General features: G+C 45.2%; 1 protein-coding gene across 4 annotated transcripts in view; it reads right to left on the reverse strand.

The window, feature by feature from the left end:
- The window catches only part of HOXD3 (homeobox D3), a 57,477-nt gene that overhangs the window by 9,088 nt on the left and 31,611 nt on the right, over positions 1 to 16,778 (reverse strand). For 2 of the 4 annotated variants that reach the window (XM_035134733.2, XM_060280883.1), the window contains one exon: positions 3,314 to 3,953. In XM_035134733.2, the coding sequence (XP_034990624.1) occupies positions 3,314 to 3,875 (562 nt within the window). In that variant the 5' untranslated portion in view covers positions 3,876 to 3,953. Of the gene's footprint in view, positions 1 to 3,313; positions 4,150 to 4,208; positions 16,695 to 16,778 lie in introns of those variants that run through there. The other 2 variants (XM_035134741.2, XM_060280879.1) reach the window with 2 other exon arrangements.

A 16,778-nucleotide genomic window follows, 5' to 3' on the forward strand; every position in this document is an offset into this window, starting at 1 on the left:
ACGGGGAAGGGAGGGGAAATGCTTTGGCACTCTGGGGCAGCAGCAGAGGACTAGGTGCCAATTTTGTGGGGCGCGGAGGGAAAGAGGCACACAAATCGCTATTATCACGCAGTTCGAATCTAGCCGCGTGGAGACCTGCCCGAATTGGTATTATCCTCTATTTGTGGAACATTTTTAACTGTTCACGATCTTCTTTTTCCTGAAGGTCCCTCTCCTCCTGAAATTCTAACCCACCCACACCCCACCATTCCACACTTTCCCCAAAGTATAAATCTGGACATTCGAAGAGAACTGAAACAGGACGAGAAAAGGACTGGGAAATGTTCTCCCCGCGCACAATTGCCATTAATTAGCGAGGGTCGCTGCCTCATATCCGCACGGGAGAGGCGTGATTTAGGAACAGGGTGATTCAAACGACGCTTTCCCCAAATCTTTCGATTTCATTGGATTTTATTTTATTTCTTTGAGACGGGCGGTGCTGCAGCCGAGGTTTTCAGCTACGGACAACACTCCCTCCCTCCCTCGCCCAGTGTCTACAATGAGAATGGGGTTCGATCTCCCAACTCCGGGGTTCTCTGAGGGTTAGGAAAGTTACAGTTCCAGATGGGAGAGTTGTAAATCATCTAACTTAATTAGAAGAATCGATCGATCCCTGACAGAGCCCAGGAAGGTTCTCTTGGCTGGTCCCAAATAGGAGCAGGGCCCAGGCCTCCAAACTTGGAAGACAATGGAGCCGCCTCCTCCTCTGGTACAACTAACAAGAGGAAATCAGGCACGTTTATTAGCTCTGAGGCGGTGCTCTAACTAGCAGGACAGCAGAAGTGGGGATTCCCATAGGAAGAGCGTCTGGCGCGCGCGGGGAGGGGGGAGAATCCGGGTTTACAACTCTCCACGCTCCCCTTCCCCAGGAAAGTTGGCAGCAGCCATTTCAAGACAGGGGAGAAGGTCGCAGTGGTTGGATATGTGACCACATCAGCGTGTCTGCATAATAAACACATGTTTTGTTAGATGGCCTGTTTGCATTTTGTACACACCTTTGACATTGCTTTGGGTTTAGACAGTCTGTAAACTTTCTGCATGCCAAATAAGGGGAGTAATGCTTGTCAGAAATGCTCCCACCAAGATGGTTTCAGAGGACAGAGTTGCCAAAAGTAGGCCACACACGCTTGGGGACAGAAGGTTTCAGAAGGTGATGAACCACTGCTGTTTATTTGTGATGGGGGAATTATAATTGATTTGATACTTTTATTGCTTTATTGTGCTTACTGTAAATCGCTCTAAACGCTAAGTAAGTAAGTAAGGGAGGAAGGGACAGAGGGAGGGTGGTCAGTCCATTCTGGAACTGGAGAAGAGACCGGCCTGCTAGAATAAAGTCGGGGATTTATTGGTTCATTGTTTCCCCCTCCCTTTTGGGTAACCTTTGCGTTATTACAGGCTTTATAGATTCCCCAGATCAACTTCTGAAAAAGAAGGGTTGTCGTGGAATCTGATATAAAGCACCATGGATAAGTTGCAAAATGGTGTGAATTGTGGGAAGAAGGAAGCTCTATGGAGGGTCTGTGGATGACTGCAATGTGCCAGAAGAAAGCTGGACACTTGGAATGCAAATTGGTGATATTGTATGTTGTATCGATTTTCATTTTTTATTGTGTTGTGCATTTGCATTTGGTACACTTTTTGGATATTTCTTATGTTTAGCGATATTTAAAGTTCTTAAACAAATGACACTTTCAATAAAGAAGACACCTCTTAAAATAAGACTTCTGGGAATATGTTTTGCAGTGGGGATCCTTGAGAGCCTAAACTTTGAAATGACAAAAGAGCGAGAGTTTCCCAAATACCATTCCCCGCCCTTGCAGTTTTATTTAATTTTCCTCTTCCTACCCCAGACTAAAATCCTGATTGAAAACTAATTCCAATCTATTTAAATGAGACTTTACCCCTTAAAGACACTTGGGTAACTAACCTCTTTGAGAAGGGGCAAGGGAAGGGCAATATTAAAGGAGGAAATCTTTAGACTGGTGCAATTTCTATATGAAGTTATCAATGTAGGCTTTGAAGTCACACAGAATTCGCCCTCTGGCTGAATGTTCAAATGGAAACAAAGAGGGGGAGGAAATGCTGCCAAGACAAGTACTTTCATTCTGTTTACATGGCTGTCCCAGAGACCAGCAAAATGTATCCAAGTCACTTGTACTGTATCTTGCAGGGCTGAGGGAGTCAGATAAACGTCACAGCCTGGTCTCTGATGTTCTAGAGAGTTGGGTCTCCTTCCTTCAATATTGGTGGGGCGGGGAGTTAAAAAGGGGAACTAGGTACACCCATATTAATGACTACTAGCCATGAAGGTTCTGCACCACCTCCAAGTTCAGAAACAGTTTGCCAATTATTGGAGGTGGTGGTGAAAGAAGGCTCTTGCTGCTCTGTGCTGCTTGGAGGCTTCCCATTGTCATTGGTTAGAAACTGCATGCTGGACAAGATGGGCCTTTGGTGTACTGGTGGAGGGGAAGGGGATTAGATTCATAGACCCATAGAGCTGGAAGGCACCCTGAGAATCATCCAAGCCAAAGTTTCCCAAACTTGGGTCTCCAGCCGTTGTTGGACTACAACTGCCATCATCCCTAACTAGCAAGACAAGGGATGGGATGACCAGTGGTCAGTGATGATCCCTGCAATGCAGGAATATGCAGCTGTCTGATACACGGGTTGAACTTGCAACCTTGGCAATATCAGCACCATGCTTACACCAACTGAACTATCCAGGGTTGGCTTTTGTTGTTATTGTTTTCAGGGTTTTTTTAATGTATTTTGTGCTTTTACATTGTTTTTTTAGCTTCTGAACTGCCCTGAGATCTGCAGGTGACCAGATGGGTCCAAACCCAGAACACTGGGTCAATCCACCTCACAGCCTTGTCCATGGCAGCAAACTCCTAAGGGACAATGTCCCTTTGACCCCCCCCTAAAATATTTGAAGGGGCTGCCTCCACAAGCTGATGGACATTGCCATTCAAATGGGGTGTGTGCACCGCATCTTGTGATTGATGCAGTGTGGGGCTTACATGGGTGTCTTCCCTCCTATATTTTATTCAAATTGGCACCCCTGACATTGCCTAAATAAACCCTGACTGGCAGCGGCTCTGCAAAGCGGAGCTACAGCCCCTCGCTTGGCAGGACTCCTCCTCCTACTGCTCTCTCTTTCCTGCCTCTTGCTCTCTGATTCGCGGTGTGTCTGGACTGGAGCAACCAAGGGAAACCCCCTCGAAGGTCACAGAGGGCCTTGCTGCTCCCCAGGAGGTGGAGCTCGACTGGGTACCTGCGGGGGCGCAGCTGCTCTTCTGCTTGGAGTTCTGGCGGGACTCCTTCATCCAGGGGAAGATCTGCTTGCTAATAGTGGCCGCGGAGCCGCCCGAGGCGTTGGCCCCGCCTTTGCCCTTTTTGGCGGGAATCGAGTGGGCGGGGTTGCTGCTGGGTGGCGAGGGCGACGGCAGCGCGGGGGGCGGAGCCTGTTGCTGAGGCGGCGGTTGCTGCTGCTGCTGCTGTTGTTGTTGCTCGGCTAGGCCCGGCGGCTGCTGGGGGCCTCCCTGGGCGCCTCCGGCGGGGCGCATACAGCTGCCGCTCAGCTCGGCGCTCTTGTGGGCCGGAGGCGCCCGGATGGCGGCGGCGGCGGCTCCCTGGAGTGAGCAGGCCGAGCCTGGGTAATCGGTGTCCAGGGCAGGCTGGGCGTAGGGCTGAGGAGGGCCCGGCGGGTAGCCGTAGGCGTCCGCTTTGCTGTAGCCGCCGTAGGCCCCGAAGAGGCCCGCGTTGTCGTAGTAGGCGGCCTTCTGCATGGTGGGCTCCGCCGTCGCCAAGGCCTCGGCAGCCCGCTCAAATAACATGGGCTGCCGACCACCCCTTCACGCGGCCTGGCCTCCCTCGCGCCACGGGTCTCGGCCAGTCGCTGCCCCAGAAGCCACCTGGAGGAGAGAGAAGCGGGATGGGGGCGAGAGAAACGAGACAACCGTCAGTGAGGGAGCGGGGAGGGCGCGCGCCTGAGGGGAAGCGAGGGGAAAGCGGGAAGTGGTTTCCTCACACGTTGGCAACTTCCTAGGGGGGCAAAGGCCCAGGTACAGCTGCCCTCTTACACAAACACACACTCCATTCCAATTTCACCTTCTCACACTCCGTTCCAGTTTCGCCATCACACACCACACAAACGGTTCCGATTTCACCTTCACACAAACACATGCCCGTCATACGTTCACAAGGCTACCTCATGAAACACTTCCCTGGCCTCATTTGGCACGGCTCTCACAAGTCTTATTAATTATTTATTAACCAAATTAATACACTGCCCTCCTGCAAGATCTCAGGGCGGTTCACAGAATAAAATACTGTACAAGATAAAAAGCGAGTAAATAATTAAACCAAGACATCAAAACAGTAACTCCGCCTTTCCACAGACATTTAAAAGGCTGTGGAATATTAATCAGCCAAGGGCCTGGTTGAAGAGCATAGCTGCCAAGTTATCCCTTTTTTACAGGGATTTTCCCTTATGCTGAATAGGCTTCCTCGCGAGAAAAGTGAAAACTTGGCAGCTATGTTGAAGAGGAGCGTTTTAGCCTGGCGCCTCAAAATATATAATGAAGGCACCAGGTGAATCTCCCTGGGGAGAGCATTCCACAAACCGGGAACCACTACAGAGTCTCTTCATACATTCATGATCATGCGCACAAGCTCGGGCACGTTCTGATCATGTGGAACTCCTGACCGCGCCATGAGAACCACACACGTGTACACTTGGATGGAATTCAGAGGCAATCCGTGCATCCCCTCGCCCCTTCTCAAGCGTGCACAAAACGGACAAAACCAGAAGGCTCTGTGAAGGCAGTTACATGGTGCTGTCTCGGAACTGGTGCAAACTTATTTATAATGCTCACAAAAATACTAGTGGTCCAGCTGTGTTCTGAGATTCGAGACATCTCCCCAACACGGGGGAAAGTTGCCTTGTCGCACACATGCATACACATGATCTTCGTTCCCATTCTCCCTTGCCAGTAAGGGTCCATAGGAACCAACTACTAGGGGCCGAGAAGGCCCCTTCAGCCCCCCAATAAAATATTTGAGGGAGTCAACCCTCCTCCCAAAGTTGATAGACTTGTCATTTAAACAGTGTATGCGCGCCATCTCATGTGATCAATTATGTGGGCCAGGGTTTACCTGAGGGGGCCCCCCATATTTTATTCAAGTTGGCACCCCTGTTTCCAAGGGTCTGAAGGGTGATTCGGCTCTAGCATAGCGCCCTAGAAAAGCATTTTGTTGTGGCAGGAAGTGCATAAGGCCAGTGAAGTAACATAACTGCACAGAACGGTAGCCTTTATTTCTTCCCTGCACACAGTCCCCCCCCCCCCCGGTTTCTTTCACACATGCACCACGTGGTAAACAACCCTCATACAGTATCCTTGCATCATCTCTTCCGCTAGGTCCCTTGTCGGAAATCCTGCCCAGCCCAGACTATCATATGATTCCCCCTCTCCCTCATCCACTGCTCCTCCCTCTCCCGTAGCAAGAAAATAACTGGGTGGCCTCTCCTGCCAATTCCCATGGACGGTTTTTGCACGCTCTCTAATATAGTGCATTTCACCATTAGCCTCGCTTCCATACAACCAATCATTTCTCCCTTCTTTACAGAGTAAACTGGGGTGCCTGATCCATTGGAATCAATGGTTTTCTTCTCTTCCAGGTATAAGTTTTGAGAGTCGGGTGTACAAAAAGGAGCGGTCCAGAGCCATTAATACAACAGTGCCATGGGTTTTGAACTCTTGCAATTCGATGGAGAGCACAGGCAGCTGGAAGTGTACAACTCTGAAATAAATTGCACTGGTCTCCAACTAACAGTGTAGGGGGTGGGTGACTCTACTGTACAACTAAAGGAGATGCCCAAACCAAGCCGAATATAGTAATGGATAAAGGGTCTCTGACGAGTTAGGAAGGCATAGATCCTTCTGTACAATGTTCCCTTTGTCCAGCTAGGGTGAGGAGGAGTGAAATGTTTCTCCCTGATTAGAGTGTTAAAGGATGGCTTTTCATAACTTTATTATAGTATTACAATAAAATGATGTTATTCCCAATGTAATGCGTGTGGGTGTTTGTTTGTTAAAGGAACAGGTCTTTTGCAAAAAAAGAGAGGAAGAATTAGCATTTAGCTTGGCGTGCTAAATTACTTGGATCAGCTGTTACAAAAATAAGTTTGTTCAAGTGATTTCATTTCTAGCCTTCAAATTCTTACTGCTTTTGCATATATATTTTTACAGTGCTCGAAAACCAAACACTTCTGCAATATTATTTTCTTCTACAAATATTATTTTCTTCTACCATATTATTATGTATCTCTTTATTTTCCCAGAGGCATTTTTTATGTGCTCTACATTCGATCCCTGTGCCATTTTGGTATAAATATTAACCAACATTTTGTTGTTGTTCCTTTTTTGTCTCTTCACTCCCCCACCCTTGGGGTTTTATGTTTTCTTCAAGTCACGCATGCGCTCGACTATTTGTGAGCCAGGAGTGACATGATGGATTGAACCAGAACTGGAACCTGAAAAACCAGAGAAAATTCCATCTCTATTGTAAATCCTGTCTCTTGGTGTTTTGCTTTGTTTTTCCTGGGAAGATTTCCACGAAGTTAAAGTGTAACTAAGGGCATTCAATAACTTTCATTTGCAATATAAAGAAGAAATACATAGGTCAGCTACCTTAGCTCCTAGTCTTTAGAGATATTTCAACTAAGGTTTCTTGCAGATTGTTTTGACGCAAAAGCTATCTAAAGTTGAGAGAAGCAATTTCCCGGGCAGGGTTTTTTTGGCTGCAAGGGTCTCTTGTTTATTACGATCCAGGAAAGATTCCTGGTTGGGGATATCCCTTATTACTGTATTATGTAGCATTAGATCTCCACTATTTCCTGTATATAAAAACCTGCATTTTGTAGGTGTTGGAAGAAGGGATTGTCCTTCAGTTATGGGGAAAGACAGCTTTTTTCTTGTTTTCTATATTTTGATGAGTGTGCTTAGACATATCTGTGGGCCAAAATATAAAAAGATGTGTGTGGTGCTTAGAGTTATGGGCTTAGACTGGAAAAACTTGGGTTCCTTTCTCCAGTCTAAGGCCAGCCACTATATCTCAAACTACTTTATAGGGAAATTCTGGAGATAAAATGGATAGGGGAAATGTATGGAGACTCAAGCTTTTTGGAGCAGAATTCAATAGATAAATAGATAATTGCTTATCAGTGTATAGTTTGGATGACTTGTGTGAAGCATACAGTATATTTTTAATAGGCCAATCCATTGAATTTACATCTGATTAGAGTGCTTAGAACTGAGATGTCTAGGAAATATTTTCTGAAACTCCTAATTTCCAAAGATGAGAAGTGTCATTTGGAATCAATTATCATTGGGTTCCTAGCACTTCACCAATAAATTTATTCCTCAGAGATAAGACCTAATTAATTCAAATTAAATTTACTCACAAGTAAGTGATGAACAGTCCAATCCTATCCCTGTTTTATTTAGAATCTCTACTGAGTTTGTATGGGACTTTCCCCTAACTAAAGTATGCACTGGATTGCATCTTTTAAGATCACAACCAGCAAGTAGTTGCTGGCTCCAAATGCTGTCTGAAAGGCTACCCTTCAAGCAAGTTTGCTAAAGGATGCAATTCATAAGCCTTTGAGCCTGAAGGCACAATTTCCAATTATTTAATTGTGTGGTTACAGCTTTCAACTCCTGCATTTTTGGTCCGCAAATAATCCTATGAAATTAAAATATCTGTGGGAGCTGACTGAGTGCTGGTGAATCTGGATGTTTACATCCAAATAAATTAGCTTATGATCTCAAAATGTAGTGTTCTGATAATGATACCAGACAAACTGATGTCTGTCACTAGCAGCCTCCCCAAAACAGTTTTGCATTGTTTGTATTTATAGGATATCTTTCTTTTCACCTTATAAGTTTTCTGACTCCCCAATAATCACTTATGGATGTCATAGCTACAGCTTAATTTATCACACAACTTATTTATCATTAAAATATTACTATGTTTTCTCATCTTTGTCATAATCTACTAACCTCAGTTTAACCTACAAAATATCCAAGGTGTCTGCATTTTAAACTGGAGGACAATAGTTGGGTTGGTTTGGACACATTTTGGTTCTTCCAGTTAGGTTCCTTACAGTGTAATCCTATACATGTCTAATCAGAGGAAAGACCTTTGATAAATGGTTCCTAGGTAAGGCAGTATTAATTTCAACCTAAGAGTGGGGATTTTTTTTAAAAGGCAGCTTTAAATAAAATACAATTTAAGACATATTCCATATATCCATTCCACCTCCTTCAGAAATGTAAAATATAGTGAGCACTTCTAGAAGGGATAGCAGTGTTAGTCTGTTACAACAAAAACATCAAAGTCTCATGGGACTTTTCAGGCTGACACATTTATTGTGGCATAAGGTTTCTTGGTCTTGAGGTCCCCTTCATCAGATGCATGAAGTATTATCCTCTAACACTGGAATAAATTTATACCTATAAACACACACACACACACACACACACACACACATACACGGTTTGTTGCAAAATGCCATGAAATACAAGAAGGATACGGATATTTTTTATTTTTAACAAAGATGAAGAAAGACCAATAACAGTTACATGATTTCCTTCCATCTATCTAATAACGCTGAATCATTTATTTATTCACGGATGATCATCTATAATCAGAAAGATCAACCCTCAGCCATTTGCAAATTCACTGGTAGTCTGCTCTGAATTGTTTTTGTTTCTTCCAACCCAGCACCCTCTCGCTGCCTCCTGCTTCATTCACCAAAACCAGGTTTCTCCCAAATAGGGCACGAAGCCTTCAGAATATTGCTGCAAAACTGAGAAGCTTTATTTCTTTTCTGAAATACCAACTGCTTGTGAACTCTGCTTGAACCTAACAAGGAGGCAAAGGGCCATAAATCACATGGACAATGCTCTACTGTTTGGTGGCTCATCTTTTTAGATCTACACACACGCGCGCGCACATTTTCTCCCTCTTTCCTTATTTTCTTTCCTTCCCCTCTTTCTCTTTTAAAACAACAACAACAACCCTAATGGCACGTTTTGCTTTTGCCAGGATGTCATACGCTAAAAGCAATGGGGTTCTTTTCCTAGGTAACACCCAAGCACTTAGTCGTTTGGCCCGAACTGTTTACAAGCTGCGTGGGAGGCAGACCAGGGAGCAGAATTCGCTCCCGAGCCTAAGGAAACCACAAAATATCCGTGCCCGTGTTTCGAATTTCCTTTTGCAAGCATATAGAGAGGTTAACCTTGTCTGAACCGTTGTGCTATTAGGCAGAGTAATGGATCCCATTGTTCCCTTACTACTACTCTCAATCCACTGCGAGGAATAATCTCTCCAAATCAAACTGACTACGGGGCGTGGGGGCGGAGAATGAGAGTCTCAGCAACTACCTACCCCCTTCTCTCATACATACACACACACCACCACCACGCACTAAACACCACGTGCCACAGAAGAGCCCCAAACTCCGCTTCTGACAAGTTCCCGGGCGCTGACAATTGCGTTCGATCAGATCCCCAACCCGCATATTCATACGAAGCAAGTCCTCTACTAATGCGTCCACTACACTTAATTCTGCTGGGGATCAATACCTAATATGATCCCGAATAAATAAAAAGCAGTAAGAGAGAGAGAGGGAGAGGGAGGCCGGAGGAGTGGTTAATAAGCAGCCGGAGTTCTCACTGCGCATATCAATGCACCTGTCACGGTGCTGTGTAGCAAAATTTATGACTTGCTGGCGCTAGGGCAGTAAACGCTTCGGTAAGGAATGAAAGCAGCGAAGGGGGGGAGAAGAAGTAGGAGAAGGAGAAAAAAGAAAAAGAAGGGGGCTGGTGGGGGAGGGAGGGGAAAGACCTGGGCACGGCGGAGTGTAAGATAGGCTGCGTAGGAAGGGGAGCCCGGCGAAAGAATGCCCCAGTCTGCAGAAAATTTCCCTTCTCTTGCAGCCTACGAGAGGGCAGATCAGTATATAAAAGGGCCGAGCCGTTGTCCTTTTGGCGCTTTCCCCGCTTCTAAAGCAAGGCTGATATTCACACCGTGCCGTGGCAACCTCAAAGTATGTTCGGAGTCCAGGAGGAGCCCTTTTCTACGGACGGAAGGACTCTCCGGGTCTTTACTTGGAAGAAATGCAGGGTTGAACCGAGTGATCTGCTGCGGCCGCCAGGAAAGAGCCTGAGGAAATGAGCTATTCTTCGAGGGATGGGGGGGAAGAGAGAAAGAGGTGATGGATGTAAATTGACCATAACTGCCATATTCTATCACCGTCCTACTGGATCATTTTGGCTATCACCGCCAGGCTGACAGAGGCATTGTGTATATTCGGTGTTATGGGCTTGTACACAGGAGCTCATGCGTTATGATGATATGTAGATGCTTCTCCTCTTCCTTCTGTTCATCTGTTTGTTTCCAGTAACTCGCAGTTTACAACATAGTCATGTTCTCTCGGAACATTGGCTCGAAGGGCATATATATATACACAGTATATAAACATATACTTCATCTGTAGCCTTGGGGAAGATACGTCGTGTTGGGAAGAGAGCTATCTTAACCCTAAAGATGAGGTATACTTACTTCTTGAGTAAATCTACTTCGAGCATAACTGTGTTGTAAAGCTCGAGTTGGGGGAACGTGGCATGATCCATTAAAAAACGGAGCACGTTAAAGCCCAACAGGTTCAACGGCAGATATTTAAAATGCTTAGCTAGTGCGGAATTATGACTACATTTTCCTCCAGCGTTTGGTTTGATGTCCTTAGACGGTCGCTGGCATCTGCGTTTTGTGGGACCGAGCAGGATCCTTCCGGTACAGCTTCATCAAAGGCTTTTCCTAGCCCACCACCATCTTTAATAATGATCTACTGAAGCGGCATGATAGGATATCAATTCTGTTTAGGCAAAAAAATAACCTCCGTGGCAATAACCTTTTATCTATTTACTCCAAGTATTTGTTTGAGGCCACTGAATATTAACTTTTTTTGAAAATCGATTGTCAGTTACATTATATCATGTGTATTAGTGCTCCTAGGGGGATGAACTGCCAGAATCCCACACACACACACAAATACACGCTTCCTGCTCCATTTAAAATTCATCATCTACTGGTAAACCTCACGTGGAGAAGGAAAAGTAACAAATGTAGCCGAAACCATATTAAAAAAACAAACACTCACCACAGTTACGTTTTTTCTTGTACTGTGTTTTATCTGTAACACTTTGGATAGGGTCTTCAGATTCCTTTGGGGAAAACGTGGAGGTGTACCTGGAACAAAGGGGAAAACTCATTGGATCCAGCCTCCCCCCCGCGTTTTTAACCAGGGGCATCATAAATAATGTATATATTAGGCAGAGCTATTCACTCTTACATGTTTAATGCAATAGGACATGCTCCCAGATAGGTGCGCAAGAGGGACTGCAGTCCTCTTTGACTTATAAGCGGGTTTCTTTTTCTTTGTTAAAAATAATGTCTAACTTTCTTTTTATTGAAATATTATACCAAAAGTGCTGGGGCAACTTTCTGAGCTTTGGATATACTCTGTGTGCAAATCTACACAGAATCAGAGTCACGCGCATCCACGCACACATACATGCCTTTCTCCCCCCCCCCCAGTATTTAACCATTTGGGGAAATAAGGCATTCCAGAAGCCCTGAACTCAAACTTTGAAAATCTTTTTCACACGCACAGATGCACACAGCTCCTTAGCATCTCTATGTGTCCGGCTGAGAATGGAGAAGAAATACCTCCCCAAAAATTGCAGTTGTTGTGAGCAGCAACTTTACAAGCACCCACAAAAAGCTGGCTTGGTGTACTCCAGCGCCAGTACACCCCCACGCCCCAGAAAGCCATATGCATCAGGCGTATTAAGACGAGGAAAATAGAACTGAAGGCAACTGCATTCTACTCCGAAGAATGGAAATCTAGCAGGGAGACCCCCGCGCCATAACCCGAGGCTCATGCATTATGTATGGATGTAGTGAGCTTGGGTATGTCACAGGGAGAAAAGCCCGGCCATCACACACCCCTTCCAGAATCTTAGCAGTCCTCCTTCACTTTTCACACGAGGGCTGCTCCATGCAAGACGCAGCCAGATGATTATTTATTTATTATTATTATTATTATTATTATTATTATTATTATTATTATTATTATTATTATTTTGCTGATGCTAAGGAGTAATTTACCCACCCACCCCAGAAAACCAGCTCGCGCCATTAATTTGAGGCTACCGTTACCATTTCGCATCGGAAATCTGCCAACTAAGAACTTTGAAGAACATTAACAGAGCTACGGTAGTAGGTAGGGAAAGTGGGCGGGGGGGGATCCCTCCTCGATGAAGCCTGGGTCATTATAAAGAGAAATATCTAACAAGCATAAGCCTTTGAAATGACCTTTGGCTTGTATAGCAATAACTCACCACTTAATGAACAACCAGCGGAAGCCCCCTCCAAGAGCTGGCAAGGAATCGAGCTTCCAACTTTTCTTCTCTTATCCCTCTCCAAGCCCAACTGGGAAGCAAGCAGCCCCTTCCTTTCCCCGAGCCACCTCTAATTTATGCCGACAAAGTGGAGTTTGTGGGGAAGTGGAGCTGGCTGGTCACACACGACGCTCTAACCAGGTCTTTGGTCTTCCAAGGCCTGTGCCCAGCAAACGTCTTATATAATACATCCACGTGGGCGGACGTCAACTTTAAGTGGTTTTATTTATTTTTTTCGCCCTAACAGCTTTAAAAACGCAGTTCATTAGAAATAAGCAGTGCGTCTCTGTGTGAGAGAGTGTGTGTGTGTACAGTGTAAGAAGAAAGCTTAAGTTGAAGGGGGTGTGTGGTCAGCATCAGAGAAGCGCCTGAGCTGAAGGATCATTATTTGCACATACAAAAAAGGCAGACATTGTTACCAGCTGTTGATTAACGTGGTAAGTTTTCATTTTGTGTCTAATTAATTATCGACTTCTGAATCCTTCTACAACAGCAATAAGACAACGCAGAAAGATGCTGATTGGAAACTCTTTAACAACAAAAAAAGAGTAAGCAAAAGCAAATGTTTAACATGCTGGTTTGGGGTTTGTTTTGATGCGCGAACTGTCGCCCAAGTTACCTGTCTTCTGCCGCAGCCTTGGGCGCCTCCTGAGCAGAAGCGGCTTCCAGAAACAGAAACTTCAGCCTGAGCTCTTCCCCAAGGGATGTCAGGGATTTGCTGAGACCCCAGGGGCGATCTCTGAGGATTCCCCAGCGCGCCTCCACCCCAAGATAGAGAGAAATGATTGAAATTTTAGGTGAAGCTCCAAGCAGGAGACTCTTCCGTCGCGTAAGGAAATGAAATGCCGCTTGTCGTAATTGGATTCAGCGGACTAACTTGTCAGGCCCGCAGCTTGGAGGCAAAAGGGACTCTAAAGGTGCGTGGAATGGAGGTGGGGGGGAGTCGCTTGCTTCGAAACCTCTTCTGATCGAGACCAGCGCAGACCATTGATCAAAGTGCTGCTTTCTTCCCCTTTCCATTGTCTGGCGAAAATAACACGAATTAACACTATGTGTAGGATGTGTGGGGTGGTGGAATCTTGAGGGGGAGAGCGACAAAAAGATCATCAGTCTATATATTCCTTTTCTCCATGATCATACGATGAGCTGGAAGCTATGCATTACTTCCTAGGGAGCAAGTCCCACTGAACTTAGTTGGACTTCACTTAGAAGTGAACGTCCATTAAGACTGGGCTGCATGAGCAGAACCCTGCACCCTTAGGATGCAGCAAGTTTTCATTGAAATCAGTTCGATTTTTCCAGGTTAAAATGCTGTGGATTCAAGAATAAAGGGATGCTATTCGCAGTGCTAATTGTAAACCCCCACTGAAATCATCTTGATTGAAATCCAAGTAAGACAGCAATCCTTTCCTTACTTACCTGGGAGTGATCTGCATTGAGTTCAATGTCAAAGATTGCTCTCAAAGTGAATTTAAAACCGGAGTGGCTTTGAAGGCCCCTGATTTTAAACAGGATCGAGCATCTTTGGATGTAAAGAAACTGAGTAAAAGACAAATGAGCTATCTACCCACTCGATATTTTTTTAATAATGTGATCCCTGCTTGATGGCAATTGGCCGCAGCTCAGCACAGAGCTCAGTACACCTGTGTTGCAGTCCCAAAGGCACCTAGGGAGTAAGTCCCGTTGAACTCAGTGGGATTTACTTCCGAGTAAACAGGCTGCGCAGATGCGGCTGCACTGTTCGTTACCATATGTGGGATTGGTGCGCCTAACTTGGATGGGTTGTAGCTCTTTTTTTCTTTCAATTATGGGGTGGTTCATACACACATGCAGATACACAGACCCTAGGAAACGCCGCTGTAGATGGAGCCATGAGAAATATATAAGTAGTACGGTATGGCAAACAAGTGTCCTGTTCTCCCCCCCCCCGCATTTTGCTTTTGTTTGTTTCTTGCGGGAGGCAACAATTCAGAGAAGATGGCAGATTCATTGTAAAACAAACGCGAAGTATGAGGGGCGAGTCAACGTTTCCAGAATGAGCCCCCAGAAGCAATAGGCAGTGACACGATTTCCATTAGTTGTGTTTTAAATATTATATATACTGTGTATATATACACACACAGAGAGAGAGTGAATGAGAGAGAATTCCATTAAGTCTGACAGTCCGAGACTAACAGAGCAGTCTAGAGCCATTGAAATGCATAGGATGCTTGCCATCCTAACCCAAACTGTTACTTTTTGGTTTCTTGCTTGAACCCAAATATATGTCTTCCTTTGAAGTGCCTAATGGAAAATCCTCTTTCCCCCCACTTCCAGGTCACCCCAACACTTGATGTCTTGGGTTGGGGAAATGCAACGCAGAAAAGCCCTAGGTTTACTACTACTACAGCCTCGACAACAACAAAACATATTATTGCGTCTATACATCCTTTTATATAGTTCTATAGACTACTAGTAGGTTCTATTTCATCTCCCATTACTGTGGTGGTGGGGGTGGGCAGGAAAAAAAAGGATCTGGGATTCAGGATTCCATCTTTGTTCAAGCTCATGCAGTCGCTTACCTGTATCCCAAAACTGTCCTCTTCGGTCAGAAATTGCGCGCTTTCAGCTTGGAAGATATATCCTTCCTCCTTTGTTCTGCAGACAATACACTCCTAAACCTGATCTTGCGGGTCTGCTCGAGCATTTCCATAGACCAGTATTCCCGGTAGAATATATTTTTTAAGAGCAAGCCAAGATTGCAGCTCCAATAAAAGAGGGCGAATGGATTCTGAGTTCGTTAGGTTTAATAATAATTTTGAAAATCCTTCACAATCAACCCCATGGAATAAAAAAAATAAAGCCAGCTGTTCAAGCTTATCGTTTTGCTTTGTTTGTAAATAACAAGCGATGAGGCCACAAAGGCATCGTCTTTTCAATTATAGCTATATATATTTTATCTTTTAAAAAAAGAGCCGCCGAGGAAGCCTTCGGTAATAAGAAATACAGGCGCTGCCTTAAAATATAAGCATATTTGTTCACGTGATCCTGAGAGAGGAGATGGTTCTGATTAAGGCTGGAACTTTCACTCGGGTTATCCTCTGTAAATCCTCCCCCATGTATCCTCGGTCTAGGTGGCTGCGGAGCTCGGGTGGGCTAACCCACAGGGCCAAAGGCACCCACAAACCTTCCTAGGTGGGGCGGGGAGCGAGTCGTAATAACCTGCTCTATTCAAGGTGTCCATTCACCGTCCAAGTGCCCAGGGGCATAACACACACAGCGTAGTTTTCAGAGCCCTCTTTAGAAATCCACATTGGCTTCATCACCTTAGGAAACTATTTCACAGAGTAGATAGGGATGGTGATGAGGAGGAGCGGGCGTGGGGGGCGGCGGCTGGAGGGAGGGAGAGATTGGGGTTGAGGTTGGGGAGGGGGTTTGCAGACCTTGTCGGATATTCGCGGTAAGTTGAACCAACATCACAGCAAATTTGGCTCCAGGATCTCTATAGGGTTATAATAACCCGCGAACAAAACGAATTGGAGGGGGGGTTCATGTTAATAGCAGGGGTGGGGCTTGTTCCCCATTGCTCCTCAAAATAATTATTATAGTTTCATAATGAAGGAAGATGTGTGGGCTTGCCTTGCTTTGCTATTTCTGTAAAATCCACTGACGATAGAGGGTGGCTGTAACTCTGTCCTAGTTACCCTTGCATTGTATAGAATAATCTCGTTCTTTTCACCCCCTTTTGTTGTTGTAGGGGGACAAACAAATTCGGTAAAGTTGGGTTTGGTCTACGATGAAGGTTGAAGATAATCCTTATCTTCATTGCCTAATAGAGAGCTCCTGGTGTTGGGGAAGCATCTGTTCTCTGTCCTGCTCTAGCCTAACTCTCCCTTGTATTTATGTCTGTGTAGAAACCTCCTTCAGATACAGCCATCTCGCAAGTTTGTCACACAAATAATGTCCGAAGCAAGTCAGATTATTGCGCAGCGTTGTTGTTGTTACTATTATGATGATTATTATTATTATTACTATTACAGCTCTTTTGTCTGGTGTCTCTAAAAGTAACTTGGAGCTATAAAAGAGCCCAACCTAATCTAGAATCTCCTAAGATTTCATTACCATCCAAAGCATGGGGAACCTGACAGTAATGTATTACCTTACAATACGCACCATAAGTGTGTGGTAGCATTTATCTAAATTACTCTGCTTTATCCTGACTTTGCAAAC

The sequence above is a fragment of the Zootoca vivipara genome, chromosome 1 (assembly GCF_963506605.1).
Source record: "Zootoca vivipara chromosome 1, rZooViv1.1, whole genome shotgun sequence".
Lineage (NCBI taxonomy): Eukaryota > Metazoa > Chordata > Lepidosauria > Squamata > Lacertidae > Zootoca > Zootoca vivipara.